Source organism: Penicillium taxi, assembly GCF_028828555.1.
Source record: "Penicillium taxi strain IBT 34144 chromosome Unknown utg000001l_segment0_segment0, whole genome shotgun sequence".
NCBI lineage: Eukaryota > Fungi > Ascomycota > Eurotiomycetes > Eurotiales > Aspergillaceae > Penicillium > Penicillium taxi.
In genome coordinates, this window is record NW_026643203.1 from 3,495,050 (window position 1) to 3,510,082 (window position 15,033).

The 15,033-nt window shown below is 47.5% G+C and overlaps 6 protein-coding genes across 6 annotated transcripts; 2 read left to right on the top strand and 4 right to left on the bottom strand.

The window, feature by feature from the left end:
• Positions 1–47: 47 nt before the first annotated feature.
• N7495_001252 (putative exopolyphosphatase) lies at positions 48–1,439 on the bottom strand (the record flags this gene model as incomplete). The annotated part of the gene is made up of 1 exon (XM_057203922.1): positions 48–1,439. One exon carries the CDS (start codon positions 1,437–1,439, stop codon positions 48–50), a length of 1,392 nt encoding a protein of 463 aa, XP_057067995.1.
• Positions 1,440–2,321: 882 nt separating this feature from the next.
• Positions 2,322–3,320, bottom strand: N7495_001253 (uncharacterized protein; the record flags this gene model as incomplete). Its single annotated transcript, XM_057203923.1, has 4 exons — positions 2,322–2,456; positions 2,509–2,618; positions 2,671–3,009; positions 3,062–3,320. 4 exons carry the CDS (start codon positions 3,318–3,320, stop codon positions 2,322–2,324), a joined length of 843 nt encoding a protein of 280 aa, XP_057067996.1.
• Positions 3,321–4,706: 1,386 nt separating this feature from the next.
• N7495_001254 (1-aminocyclopropane-1-carboxylate deaminase/D-cysteine desulfhydrase) lies at positions 4,707–5,867 on the top strand (the record flags this gene model as incomplete). The annotated part of the gene is made up of 1 exon (XM_057203924.1): positions 4,707–5,867. The coding sequence occupies one exon, from the start codon at positions 4,707–4,709 to the stop codon at positions 5,865–5,867; it is 1,161 nt and encodes a 386-aa protein (XP_057067997.1).
• A 338-nt stretch (positions 5,868–6,205) lies between these two features.
• Positions 6,206–11,666, bottom strand: N7495_001255 (uncharacterized protein; the record flags this gene model as incomplete). Its single annotated transcript, XM_057203925.1, has 6 exons — positions 6,206–7,334; positions 7,395–10,054; positions 10,106–10,197; positions 10,260–11,066; positions 11,122–11,170; positions 11,208–11,666. The coding sequence occupies 6 exons, from the start codon at positions 11,664–11,666 to the stop codon at positions 6,206–6,208; spliced, it is 5,196 nt and encodes a 1,731-aa protein (XP_057067998.1).
• Positions 11,667–12,953: 1,287 nt separating this feature from the next.
• On the top strand, positions 12,954–14,198 carry N7495_001256 (structure-specific endonuclease subunit SLX1; the record flags this gene model as incomplete). The annotated part of the gene is made up of 2 exons (XM_057203926.1): positions 12,954–13,204; positions 13,256–14,198. The coding sequence occupies 2 exons, from the start codon at positions 12,954–12,956 to the stop codon at positions 14,196–14,198; spliced, it is 1,194 nt and encodes a 397-aa protein (XP_057067999.1).
• Positions 14,199–14,243: 45 nt separating this feature from the next.
• Positions 14,244–14,995, bottom strand: N7495_001257 (bifunctional thymidylate/uridylate kinase; the record flags this gene model as incomplete). The annotated part of the gene is made up of 2 exons (XM_057203927.1): positions 14,244–14,761; positions 14,827–14,995. The coding sequence occupies 2 exons, from the start codon at positions 14,993–14,995 to the stop codon at positions 14,244–14,246; spliced, it is 687 nt and encodes a 228-aa protein (XP_057068000.1).
• Between the last annotated feature and the right edge of the window lie 38 nt (positions 14,996–15,033).

A 15,033-nucleotide genomic window follows, 5' to 3' on the forward strand; every position in this document is an offset into this window, starting at 1 on the left:
ATATTTACAGTTGCAATTGTGCAAGACTCCGTACGTAGTCAGTTAGTTTACAGTTGGGCGAATGCTGTTCGCAGCAAAGGTGCCACTTGTTTCCGGCTTGCAGTAGTATTCTTTTGAATCCAAAGTCGTCTCCAAAGATCTGAATGTCCATTTAGTGAAGAGCGGATCTTCTCGTCTTCCACATCAACAAGTTCACCATCCAAGGCCGACCAGTCCACCAAGTCAAGCTCAGGACCAGCTCTTGTGATGAATGATTCAATCCCACAAACAACGACATCATCACCGTTAGGCGCACAAATGAGCAGTTCTCGGACGAATTCGCCGGCTTTTGAGGTAAAGGAAGTCATCACGACAACGACATCCAGCTTTCTACCTTCAGCAACTGCAAATGAGCGCACTCCATCGAGTAATTGCTGGGGGCCCCCTGCCTTTTGCACGAGCCAACGAATTGGTTTCACCGAAGAACAAAACCCAAGCTTGACCCTTTGACCTGATGAACAGGTTGTCTCGGTCCAGTCCTTGAAGTCACGATCCAAGACCTCGTCCAAAGTAAGTAGGTCAAGGCTATTATTTTTTGCAGCAAGAACCTTTTCGTAAAAGGCTTCCATATCCCACTCAGGATCCGCGTTCTGGACCTGCCTATGTAAGAAATTAACTGCCTCCTCATCTTCAAAAGTCACTTTCCCCTTCGCAGTGAGATTAGAGGTGTCGATCAAAATTGCGGCCAAAGCAAGCTTGGTAACCTGCACTAATTCATCCGACGACCCTGTGATTGCGGTCCAGAGCTCACGCTTTCGCATTTCGTTTGCAATTAGAGACGTACAGGACCCCGGACCGGGCTGGATGATGACCGGTTGGCCTTGAGGGAGATCTCGACAACCAGAAATAAAATTTTCGTCGATGTGGTGATCGATACATCCCACTACTTGGAAAGATAACTTTGATAGCCCGCTCAGTGACCCACGACCTGGTTGCCCCTCCGTACGCTCTGGTAAGGCATTCCAATCTACCAGTATTGAGTCTACAGATAATTCATTGGGAGTCGATGGTTCCTTCAGGCTTTGTGCGAAGTCTGATATCGTGACAATATGCTCAGACAGCAGTTTCCCCGCAGACTTGAGCGAGTTCTCAAACTGCTCGTCGGGTTTCAGTGCAGGGAAATTGGTTACTAGCCATAATGCGGTTATAAATTCTGGCCGCAATCGGTATAGCTCAGAGCCTGCTGGCACACTCGGCAGGTTTAGGAGCGGTACATGAGGTCGAGGAGTTGCGTAGGGCAAGCGATTATTGGCGCAATATGAAAACACGATTGCGGAAATGATAGAGTCGAGATCGGCAGAAGGGTTTCCCAGTACATATATGGGGGGTTCTGTCAATGAACCCTTGAGAAATTGGAGGTGCACTTGGCGTGCTTGCCGTAGGAACTGGAGGAGAGTCATTGGAGGTGATTGGAAGAAGAATTGAAGATTGAAGATTGCGCCCTATTCTGGTGATCGAGAATTACGTTATCCTTATCGTTATCCTTGGCCTTCGCCGACGTCACGGCATTACTTATCATCATGTATGATGATTTTCTTCCCCATTTCTTGGCTTTCTACTTTTGTGTTGGTGTTCAGTGCTTGCCGCTTTTTGCTCATTGAGTAGAACTGAGCCAATACCCTAAGCCCTGAACACCAAGAGCAGATCAGTGACCGTTATGTAATCGTACGACCGGTGAAATCGTATGGTCTATCTATCCTTAATTACCACAAGAGAGGAACCTCAAGTTCGTACGACAAATAGACCTGGCATTCCAAGCTTGCTGGTCAATACCTCTCCCAAAGCCTACGATAGGCCTGAGGTTATTTATATTTAATTCTGAAGTCCATCATATAAAATAAACTCTTGTTCATTCATCATAAAGAAGAATCACACTAACGATATCAATCAAGCGAGGAAACAGATAATGCATCGATGAATGATATAAGAACGCCAGGCAAGGGAAAATGGGACGATTCTGTATGTTGTGAAGCAATGTGAGCGGGGCCGAAATGTCAACCTCAAAGAGAATGTGAGGGTATAGCAAGGATGAGGACGCAGAGAGATACGAGAAGAAAAATCGAAAGCGAGAATAACAACTGTAGCGATTGGAGAAATGAGCGAAAAGGTTGGTGTAAGGCCATGAAGTGAACGGCATCTGAGGCGTGGAAGCCGGGGTGTGGTTCTGCCACGAGAAGGTATAATAGACCAGTGCTCGAGGAGTTGGGCACTGGGGCTTAGCCACAAGGCTAGATCTACTCTCTAATGGTGATTTGGGGATAAGACGTGCTTTCTGAGTCAGACTATTCATCGGCCTGGCCACTTGACTGTTGCGAGTGGCCAGGTGACATAACGGCCGCCTGGTGCAAGAAGTGCACAAGAACTCCGAGCACTTCTTTGTATTCTCGGTCGCGGATGGCAATAAGTTTCTCACTCCACTATTGATGTCTAAGTCATAAGGTCTTTGGGAAAGATAAAAGGAGAACGTACCTCGGATTTCTCATTGATTTTGAGAAAATGCCATACAACCCCGTCGCTGGCCAATCCAAAGACCTTGATGTCTTTCTTCTTGTCTCTCTTGCGGATATTATGGACAATACCTGTAAAAATTAGACCCTCAAGCGTTAAATTAAAGATTTTAGGAGTACTTACTCATATATGCGAGGGCCTGGCCGACACCCAACCCGGCTAAGCCTGGGCGTTTCGCCTCAACCACAACGACGTTAACGGCTGTGTCGGCTTGTGATCCGTACCACAGATGGTAGTCTGGACGACCACTCAGCATATACTTTCTTTCCCGCTCGCCCTCTCGCTTCAGAGTGACCGGCCCGTATGACCATGCACCCTCTGTTCCAAATCTCAGCTTACGACCGGGAGCTGGAAGAGACGATACGAGGTCGTGGGCATTGGTCAGAAGGATATTCAGAATGAGTCGCATCCCGGACTCGTTGCTCATAGCGAACGCTTTCTGAGTACTGCTCAAGACGTGATCTTTTTTGAGTGAGATAAAGTTTAGTTGATCTTTGATCATGATGGTACTTACCAAATGAGATGCCCATAGGGAGCGGTTGGATGTCTTGTTGCAGCTCCAGGTCGTTTTTGGTCGGTTTTATCTTAAGACACTGTTGAACCTCTTCCACCGAGAGAGATCCGATGGCCAGTGTGCCGTACTCTTTTCTTCCGTGTGTCATGTACTTACACGCACGTGCAATAAGCTGATCAAAGGTGATCTTCTTCTCGTCACAGTCATTAATACTGGTGGCCAGCTCATGAAGGCTCTGTCTGAGCCTTTTGACGCTCATTTTCGATAGAGGTCAAAACCGAACTCCAAGGGCAACAGATGAAAGATGAAAGTAAGTGGTCAAGATGAAGCTCCAGGGGAACTGAATAATATATGAGAGAGGGCAAGAGAGCTTGAGAAAGAATGGAATACCCTATGGACGTGGTGTTTACGTCTACTACTTCCTTCTATAGAATTGACACTAGACCTAGAAGGTACGACACTAGACCAAAAATAGAATATATACAAATCAGTCCCAACTGAGTGCCCGATGTAAACACTTTTGCTCGCTACTCTATACAAAACCCGGCTACGACTTACAATACCTCATATAATGTAAAATCGTGTAGAAGAATACAGGAACAGGAAATCGGGTAATTGGGCCTAGTGCCCTGGGTGAAGTATAAGACTCCATCACGGCACTTGCAGGAGACGCATACTCTTCCGGGACAGAATACTATCCAGAAGAACACTTGGTGACTGCTGGGGTACCTGTTCAGGTTTTTCTTGCACATGGTGGGGAAGTCCTAGAATAATCCACCTGGGCAGCGTGTCTCTAGCTAAGATGGTTCACATTGCGATGACAAAAGGAACCTCGCGTCCTAGCAGAGTAAGATATCTTTAACCAATTCTTTGATCCGAGAAATAGCTCTGAGTCCTCCGTAATCTAGGAATAGGAGAGAGTGCACTGTAGTATATGTATTTGTGCCAGCTTATCCTTATTGAGGGACTCCTTGAGGGACTCCTTGAGGGTTGATTTTTGTATCCCAGGCTAATCTACATTTATCTGGCCCAGTTTACCGTCTTATAATACCGTGCACAATATCCTCTCCTGGTTTACACCTGGGCACTATGTATATAATAGTCAACATTTACACCTATAATATTGCTAGTCCACCCATTTTCGCTGATATTCAGAGTCTCTGTAGAGTCTTGACTCTTTTTGAGAATACTTCAAACCACCTCCCTTGAAAATGATATACTTAAGGAGCAGCCAATCACGCTCATTAAGCAGTGTGGCATCTCACGTGACGAGAAACGAGCCTAAACCCGGACTGAAATTTACTCACTGAGCTTGACTCTGAGCGCAGAATGATCACCCGTTGACGCTAGGTAACGTAATCTTGTAGCTAATCTTCTGTCTCTACCTGAACTGTAGCCACGTCTGAGCTCATTAAAGCGGCGGTGACTTAAGAAAGCCCCACTGGGGAAGAAAATCTGCTAGAACGTACCTAGTTCCATTTTTATTGCTCTTCAATCAGATTCTCAAATTTGCATTGCTGTCAATTGATCACATCTTCAAACTATCTGGTACCAATTTCCACAGGAAGAACTTCGTTTCCCCCGTTCAAGCAACGAAGATATCTGGATATATCAAAGCACCGACGGGAATTTATAATTGAGCAAAATGACGCTTCCATACCCAGAAGTCCTTGCGAAAACCCCCCGACATCCAATCTTATACTCGCATCCATCCCCAATCCATCCACTACCAGCAATAAGCCACCCAAGAATATCAATCTTCGCCAAGCGCGAAGATCAATCAGCGCCACTAGCCTGCGCCGGGAATAAATACCGCAAGCTAGAATATATAGTCCCAGACATACTGTCCAACTCACCAAAGTACCACTACCATGAAAACCATCCAACAGAAACTCGCCTCCCAGGTCCAGCCACAACCCTCGTCACAGAAGGTGCGATCCAAAGTAATCACACTGTGCAGGTAGCAGCTCTGGCAAGAAGCCTAGGTCTCAAAGCTTTGGTCCTTTTACACCGTGGTACGGGCGGTGGTCTTCGTGCCGCACGAGATAAGGAAGAATTCATGCGCTCCGGCAACGTGCAGATAAACCGTCTCCTCGGCGCTGAAGTGCGTGTTTGTCAAGAAGGCGATCCAATTGCCGCAGATGCGTCGCCTGTCCTTCAGGAACTTAGCGCGAAAGGAGAATATCCGTATTGGATCCCTGGTGGTGCGAGTTTACATGCGCTTGGTGGGCTTGGGTACGCGCGTGCCACGTTTGAGATCGTGGCACAGGAATCCGAAATACAACTTGGTGGGTCTGGTCGATTTGATTATATATTCGTTGCTTGCGGGAGTGGGAGTACTGTCGGTGGGTTAATTGCTGGATTTAAGATGATTGAGAAGTTACGTATGGCATCTGGGCCTGTTGATCGGCTTCCCTCGCGGAATATAATCGGTGTGCTTAATTCTCCGACGAAGCCACGGTCATATCATGAGGAGAGGGTATTGAGATTCGCCAAAAGCGCAGGATTGATGATTGGGCTAGAAAACGAAAGTGATATCAGCATGGATGATGTTCGCCTTGAAGATCGATTTGTGGGGACTGCGTATGGGGTTCTAGATGCGGCTTCTAAGGAGGCACTGGAAATTATTGCTCAAAAGGAAGGGCTTATACTCGATCCAGTGTATACGGCCAAAGTCGCGAGATGCATGCTGCAGTTGACCAAAGAGGATGAGATCAGTACATGGGCCTGTGAACATGACTCGGACACGGTTAATATATTATTTATTCACACGGGCGGACAAACTGCACTGGGTGCTTATGCGTGAGTTTAATATTAGTGACCATCCACTACTAATTGTAGTGAATCCGAAGGTCCCTGATGGACAGAATTGCATTCCAGATGATAGGTAATAATAATACACGGTAAGAAATGATATAGACCCAGTTTTCATAAACAGGTATGGTGACCTTGGTAAATATAAAAAGAGAAAGCGCTAGGAAAACTCCAAGGGCTCGCCGGGCCCTACTCCCATTTTTCGAGAGCTAACCTGCAGTGGAGAAGATGAAGAAATAAAACATATTTTGAAAATAAAACCGTGATAAAGATCAGGACAACGAAGAAACCGGACTGATAAACGTATGGGAATTAAGCAATATAGAAGAATCAAAGTTCCTCTTCCTCCTCGTCGTTCTCCTTCGCATTGGGTTCTTCTTGACTACCATTTTGGGCATTGACACTTAGAGTCGGGTCTTCATGAATTGAGGCAGCTCGACTGCTGCCATTACTGGCATTCAATGCTTCAAGGGCCTCATTTGCATGTGTATTTTCCATCGCATCGTTTGCATGTGTATTCTCCATAGTCTCGGGTTCAGGCTCAACAAATTCGTCATTAGTCATCTCTGCAAATACATCATCGAAGTTTTGCCGAGGACTACTGCTGGCAAATTGGGGATCGGCATCAAAGCGGTCCGGACTGAAGAAAGAAGGCTCCATTTTTTGCTGAGGTGTTGTAGATTGAGCTAAGAAAGTTGGAGACTGGGATGCAGCAGCAGCATGTGGTAAAAATGGAGTAGATGTAGGGGCAAACGCAGGCGTTGAATCGCTGGCAGGTAAGGAATAATTGGCAGAGAAGGGATATGAGGTGGGGTTCGAGTCAGTCATAGGAGTCAGCGTTGGTCCGGTAGTAGGTGGAGCGTTTGAAGTTGCATTTTCCGGTGCAGGCTGTAGTGATGTAGTTCGGCTTCCTTGAGCCTGAGCATCGATTGATTTCCGCTTTGGCGTGACGATTTTCGCGCGAAGATGCTCCGGAAGGTCCTCAGGGCGTTCAACACCAAGCTGTGCCATGATCTTTTGCTGCTTAGTCGGACGAGGCTTTCGTGTTGACAGAGACTGCTCCAAAATCGGTGGAGCCTCTGGAGCGACCGGCGCCCATTTGTGAATTTCCTGGCGAAAAAAATTGGTCTCATAAGCCAAAAGGACTTCGGCGCCTTCTATCTTTCGCAAATAGAAAATCAATGTCGGCACTTCCTCGGTGGTCGTACAGGTGGCATTCGTAAAACCTTGCAAGAAATCTCGAAAAGCAGTAGCCTGGCTGACGATGCTATCCAACACCTCTTCCTCATCCGGCTGGAAAGGCAGAGTTGCAATTTCTGCTTGCCAGTCCTGCAGATCTTCGAGCTTGGGGCGAGCTGCGTCACGAGGAATCTTCTGGCGCCAGTCACAGATGGGACAAGTGTATTTGTCAAATTCCTTGACCTTACCACGCGCGATCTTTAGGCATTTACCGTGGTACCTAGATTATGTCAGTGTGTATTCCCTAAGCATTGCAGATTTTGGGATTAACTCTACTTACCACTCATGGCATACTTCGCATTCAATCATCATGCCTGCCTCTGAACGTCGGCAGATACAAAAGACATCCCGCTTCCGCGACTTGGGACCCCATACATTGTTGGGGTTGGGATTCTCAAGCAGCCCATCTGGTGTATTATCCCGAGAAGAAGGTTCAACGGGAGGCCGGTAGCTGTCATCCAAATCAAAGCAATAGGAGTTCCGCTTTTCCACGTACTCCATATGAGACTTCAATATATGCAGGGGTGCATTCGCCTTGCCAAACAATTTCTTGCCCTTTCTCATCCAGTCTTCGTGACGCTTCTGTTCACGCTCCAGGTCGACGGCACCAATTGGTCGACTATTCAGTTGCTCCAGAGATTCTGTGAGCTCACGAACATCCTTGTACTTGGGTCGGTTGCGCAGATCAGGATCCTTGCTTTTCTCATAGAGCGTCTGGATTCGTTTCTGTGCTTCTCGCTGCTTATTCAGAATTGCGTCTACGGCAGCTAGAGTTTCGGGATTGACTGGAAAGCGAGATGCTTGTGCTGAGAGAGCTTCCAGCTGCTGGTAATGCACAGCTTCCACTGACATTAATTCCTGGGCCTTGGCCTCCCAGGCCTCACCATGTCGACCGAGTTCTTTCAGGTGAAGTAAATTCTCGTTAGTATCAGAGAGACCTAGTTTTTCTCCAGCGGCAACAAGTTCCAAGCAATTGGCAAGAGTAAGAAATTGTTCCCGCTTGCGAGCAGCATCATCAGACCATTTCATTTGTCGCAGTTTCTGCTCCAATTGTTCAACTTCAGGGATTTCGATGTTGAAATTTCGGCCGGCTTCAACAAGTTCTTCGATTTCCTGGACCGATCGTACATGGGGATTCATCCGGGCCGCATTAACGTCCTGGCGGAATTTCTCGATTTCGCGGGTTTTCTCTTCCAAGGCAGCCATCTGTGGACAGTCGAAGGAAAGTTTATCAGCCTCTGCCAGAAGGGCATAGATATTCTCCAGTCTGCGGACTTCACGGTCGCGATCGTCCAGCTGCGCCGCCTTGGTGCTGGTCTTACGCCATGCCTTCTCATTTTTTCTGCGGTTTTGTTGCTTCCGGGTAATGTAGTTGTTCGCTTCTTCAACCCATTTATCGCAGCGCTGGACGAAGGCCGCAAGATCTTGGAGGCCAGGCAGGTGGTATGGGATTTTCTCACCTTCACTGAGCAAACTGTGGAGAGCCTTCAGCTGGGGCCTTGGCTCATCCTCCAAGGTCTTGTTGAGCTTCTCACCCCAAATTCCTGGAATGTTGGCTCTTTCCTGGATCTTTCGCACTAATGACTTGAGATCTCCATCACTCACACGGTAGCGCAGGGTGTGACCCGAACCAAGTAATTTCTGTGAAAAAGATTCACCACAGCAGTCAAAGGCCTCCACATGTAGTAGACATGTGGTCCTGCCTGACTTGTGGCAACGAAACTGGGTAAGGTAAGTGTACGCTTTGCAGTACTGGCATTGGTAATCATCTTCCGGAAGATCTTCCTCCTCCACCAAAAATTTTAGCTGACATTCACCTGTTTCATCGGTGCCAAGGCGGCAGTTATGAGGAGAGATATCCCGGTGACGAGCGAGAAATGCTGCGCGGTAGTTAAGCTCTCGATTGCAGGACCGCTCCAGGGCAGGTGCTAGCCATTTTGCTGTCGTGATAGTGGTGTCTCGAGCAGCAGCCGTGAAGAGTAACTCGTCATGGGAGAAACAAGGGTGCCGGCGGAAGGTCTGCAGGCGTTCGACGCCTGCAGCTCCCCATGGCTCCCAGTCTGCCGGTGCAAAGTTCACGGCCTCGTTAAAGTTAAATCCATGGTTGAAACCAGCGTGGTAAGCCTGGGGAAATGTGAGAACAAACTGTCCAGCTCGTTGATCTAATGCATAGACGTTAACACCAGCCTTCCGCAGCTTGTCAGGTGGCATCAATGTCACAAGCTGGAATAGCAGGTCCGGCTGGCCTTCAAACAACTCGGGGACCGCCTCCCGCATAGCATTTTCAAATGCCTCGGCATCTGCGCCAGGAATTCCATACCATGTCTTGGTTGCGCCGAAATGCTGGTAGTTAGCAGAATAGGCGTAATGATCCTCATTGTGCCAGCAAAAAGTAGAAAAACACATTCCCACGTAAACCCAAGGGACAGTCATGCCAGAGATATCAGATTTGATGTGGCGGAAAAGTGAATCCCCATAGAATGGGAGAACATTCAAATTCCAAGGATCGGACGAATAAGAGTCAAGGGGATTGCGTTCGATAGTGGGGAATCCACTTCCATGCGTTGTAGAGTGAATATCTGCACCGTATTCAACTTCCACAGTTTCATGCAGGTCGACGACAAGTTTCCAAAACTCAGCCTCCACATCATCCTCGGTCTCACGTCGATGAGTGTTGAGAACTGGGTCAAATGGCATTTTAGAAGCGAAATATCGCTTCTTGAATTCGTTGGCCTTTTCTTGGAATTGCCTCAGAGAGTACACACCACCATCTTCAAATCCAAACTCACCCGTGCCTACCAGGCACTTGGGACAGTGCCAATCGAATTCGGAAGCAGCTGCAGTAGACGGGTCTAGGCAGCTAGCATGATATCCAAGTTCACAGCTATCACATACAAGAATTGATGACAGATCGTCGGGTTTGCCGCATGCCTCGCATTTCTGGCAATGATTAGTGTCGTCTGGCAGGCCTTGGCCGAGACAAAAACTTACCTCACTAGCTTGCTGTACACCGTCTTTTCGAGCCTTAGGTGGTGCAGGGCGTAGCAAAGACATATGTGACCCTGCAACAGTTGGAGGCGCATCTAAAAAAGCTCTAGGTCAGATAAAGATCAGGTATGACGGGTAATTAATGGTCCATGCTTACCTTTCTTAAGGCGCTTGCTACGCCGCCCGCTGCCCCCATCATCACCATTTTCGCCTTGTGAAGTACTCTCGTGGCTAATAGAACGCTTAAAAGATCCTTCACTATGGCCATTTGTGACAGGGGTCTCAGGGTGTTCCGACACGCTCTTAGGCGTCGCAGTTCCATTCTCTGTCTCGTTCTTGATATTTGGACCAAGGTTCAGTGGTGTGAATGCAGGCGAATGATTAACAGCAGTAAACCCAGCTACACCGCCGGCGTTGACAGTAGTAAATCCTGTTGGTGTAGGCCGTGGAGGGGGTGTAGGCTCAACAGACGAAGCGGGCTGGTCAGGAAGCTTCTCCATCGGAGTATTCAGAGTCGGTAGTGGCGCCATGCGCATTGTCGGAGTTGCCTCGCGGGTCTTGGAAGGGGTTCCAATTTCGTCTACTATGGACTTCTTGTTTAAGGGGGAGTCGCGTGGAGAAGGGGTGTATGGGCCGCCATTTTCGAGTTCAAGTTGTTGTTGCACTCCGGGCTTAGCGCGAGCAAGGTACTCTTCATAAGGCTGTAGGTAGCGTTGGTAGGAATTTTTGAGCGAAGTCGACAAAGAGGACATGATCTTGCCACTATAGCCGAGGTCACGTCCAATTTCTGCCCATTTTTTGGTCTTGCAGACTGAATCAAACCCTCCTCGTATTTCCACCGCCTTTTTTAGCTTATAGAGGTCCAGAGGGCGTTTGTCAACACTGGGTAAGCGGCTGTAATTAGTCCCGTGCTGCTTGTGAAACATGGCCAGACCATCGATATAGTTCATATTGGCGCGATTTCCTTGCTTAAGTCAGCAATTGCGACAATTTTGGGACTCAATATAGGGGGTTCATACCTCCTTCGACTGAATTTAGTTCCTGCCGACGAGTCTTGAAATGGAATCGCTGCATAACAAACATATAGTTAGCAAGTCATCCATACAAAACAAAGCAGCTGCATGGCATTTTCCATGCGAAATCCCGTTTCAGCAGGGCTTATCAAATCAGCAGTAAGATCAAAAGAAGGGTACAATACCTCTGTGTCAATCGCGAAAGTTGGTTGCCAATTATCTGGTGGAATAACTCTACAGATACCATATTTCCGTCCTTCAGGCGCAATCTTCTGAATATATGCCACGGGGTCCTTGAATTCTTCTTCTGTGGGACGAAATGTTGGAGCCTCGGGCAAGCCATGGGGACGAACGCGCTTGTTTGGTTCACGGGGGGCATTGGGTAGACCGCGGCGCTCGACAGTTGTTAAATCCAGCGGTTCTGATCTACGAGCGCTTAAGGGCACGTTGTGGGAATGTGACGGGTGAGTGCTGGCAGAACGGGTTGGCTGACCAGCCGTCGATGACTGGCTAGTCATCGAGGGAGCTTCGGTAGAGGCCGGAGCCGCCATCTCTTCAGGTCGAGAAAGTTATCGAAAAAAGATAGAGGGGAGGAATCCGGCCTATTCGTGGGTTGGACGGTACTGAAGAAAAGGTCACTGGTAATGCGACGAGCGCATTGGGGTTGACGATGAAATTGGAAAACAAGGGCGGATCAGGTGGTCCCTGTAACAGTACTGGAACGGGTGTTCTCTTCGAATGAGACGGAGAAATGTGGGGGGAAACAAGAAGTATGGAGTAAGGGAGAAAAAGAGAGAGAGTGGAGAAAGAAGTATGATAGTAGGTAATGGGGATGAAATAGCTAAAAATTAGCCAGAAGGAAAGAAGGATGGATTTGATAGTGGAGGAATGAGATTGCAAGCTTCGGGTTTGGCTGAAAGTACAGTCAAAGTCACTTTTGCGTATTTGACCAATAGAAAAAATACCTGTGGGTGACTCGTACCTTCTATTTGCGTGGTCATGGTAGCGAACGGTATGGTATGGTAAACTGGAAGTACTATCGTAAATGATTTGGAGTGTTCGAGGTCGAATCGCCCGGTATTCAAGGACTTATGCTGTAATTATACCGTCACCGATATGTTCACTGAAAACGGGGCACATCATACGGTCTTTCTATTATTGATTCAGGGAATTATCATTTCCCGGTTCATCGCTATGTTCAATATATATTTATGAGAGGTACCCGGTATCATATACTTGGTGGTTGAAGGCTCGTTGTGACACATCAATTCCAAGTTCAATAATGCCAAAGTATAACCAAAGTAAACTAATGTCCTTGGAAATTGAAGAATTGGGGTACAAGAGTGAACTAAATACTATAACTGTAAGTTATTACTTTGAGTATTTAGTATTGAGTATGAAACATTGAAACAAATTTTCGAACCAAGCCCTAGATGTTGTTTTGGTGTGGATAATCAAAGCACGACGTCTCATCAAGCTTACTCTGTACTCCGTGCTTCGGCCCCTTTGGGGCTCCAGATCGACCCGATCGACCCAAAGTTGGATCTAAGGGCCATTTCCTTTACCCTTGAATTCATGTGTCCTGGATTGAGCTTATGTTCACCTTCTACGACAAAAAGCCCAAATATGACTTGAGATTATTGTTTACTTTCTGGTAATAATATTCAACTATTTCCTTCATTCAAAGTATAGCATTAAAGACCATCATGTGATCACCCTACATTTGTAGTGGATCCAGACAAGGCTGAACTCCATCTCCCGTAAAGCACCGACTCTGCCAATGAGCGGAGGACCTTCCACTTACATGGAACTTTCAAACATTGAATAGTGGAGATTCAATGGAGGCTCCGGTTAATAAAGAGGAATCAAAGCCTATCCCTGCATATTACTGCTGTTACCTCCTCCGCTCAACTGTCCGACATGCTTCCCTCTATATCGGGTCAACGCCGAATCCAGTCAGACGGCTCGCACAACACAATGGAGATGCCAAGGGTGGTGCCAAGCGTACTGCAAAAGACAAACTAAGACCATGGGAAATGACCCTTGTCGTCGAGGGATTTATGAGTCGGATTGGAGCTCTTCAGTTTGAGTAAGCGACCTTTGATTCAAATGAGGTGCATGAACTAATTTCTATCAACAGATGGGCCTGGCAACATCCAGATAGGTCGCGACACTTTGGTCTAGAGGACGATACTGACCCTAAACCCGACTCAAAAGCGGCCAAGGCGAAGTCGCGCGGTCGCTCGAGGCGATCATTGAAAGCTCATCTGGAGGACGTGCATTCATTGCTCCGATCAACACTCTTTAACAGCTGGCCCCTCCGAGTACGTTTCTTCTCTACGGATGTTTACCGCGTGTGGAAGCTTTGGAATGAACGCGTGCATGCTTCCATTCCACTAAGTAAGATTATTCTCGACGGAGACTGTATTGAGCAAGGCGAAGATGATCTCGCCGTTGGCAGCATCCAAAATATATGCGTGGACTACTCTAAGATCGAAATTTACCTTGAAAAGTCGATGTTTCTTCTGGAGGACGCAGAGGATCTACATTGCCAAACATGCATGGGACCTATCAAACCCTCGTCTGAACACATAGTGGTCTGTCCGAAGACATCATGTCGTGGCACAAATCATCTTAGGTGCTTATCTACCAAATTCCTCGAAGCTTCGGACCAAATAGAGCTTCCCATTCCAACACGGGGGGTCTGTCCAGCGTGCAAAGAGGTCGTGTCATGGCCACTAATGATGCGGGAACTATGTCTTCGCATTAGAGATGAAAAGGAGGTCCAGGCAATTTTGCGAAAGAAAGAAAGGCGGGACCGCAAAAACATTAGCAAAAGTCCGAAGAAGGCCACGCGTTTACGAGACTCTTATATTGAGTCTGTGAGTGCAAGCCAGTCTCAACTGCCAGATTTGCCGCCTATGCTGGCCCGAGATGATCCTCTGTTGGACGATGACTGGATGGAAACGATAAATCTAGAATCGGATACGGACTATGGAGGCCGCCAAAGTTCACCTCCTCCATCAACAAGACTGGAGATCGTTATCGAAGACAGTCAATCTGAAAATTCCGACCTGGGATGAAGTGCGGTCATATGCAGAACTCGTTGAAATCAAAATCGTGAGCTATTAATTCTTAAGGGGCCCTAAAGTTCCCAAAGGGCCAGTTGCGCCGGCCATACAGCCTGAAACGACGGCCTGTATATCATGTGATACTTCGTCGACCGTTTTTCCAGCATCGATGATAGAAATATCTTCTTGCTTCTGGAACAAAGTGCTGAAGAGCTCACGAACGCGCTTCTGCATTGCCTCATTTTCATATCTTTCTGCACCGTACCCACCACGTTTTGCTGCTTCCTCGGCAGAGATGCTAAGGAACAAACATATATCTGGGAGAGGAAGACCGATCTCGGGTTGCCAGGCCCACTCGAGTGAAAGTGTGGGGTTTGCTTTGGCGGCCGAGTACACCGCACCGGAGTATGAATAGCGGTCCACGATGATAGTGGTTCCATTGGCAATATCTGCTTCAATGGTTTTTGCGACCTCCCAGCGGTTTGCAGAGAAAAGGAGGTGGATAGAATGGTCGTCCTGGTTGGTCGAACCGCGTAAATAGTTATCTATGAGCTTCCCGATGGGCGTGGTCCTGTCTGGACAGGCATCAGAACCAATGAAACTTTTACGCGTATAATAAACTCGAGGGATAGATACTGACCTGGAAATCGAATGTATCGGACAGCTTTTCCTTGTGCCTTAAGGTATTCTTGAAGCATTTCGCACTGGCTTGATTTGCCAGCGCGGTCCAACCCCTCGATAACAATTAAGGTTCCCCTCTCATTCTTTTTTTCTACATCCCCACCTCTGACAGAATCAATTGAATGCATTTTTGAAACTGTTTGTCAAGTCGGGATCAAATAAATTG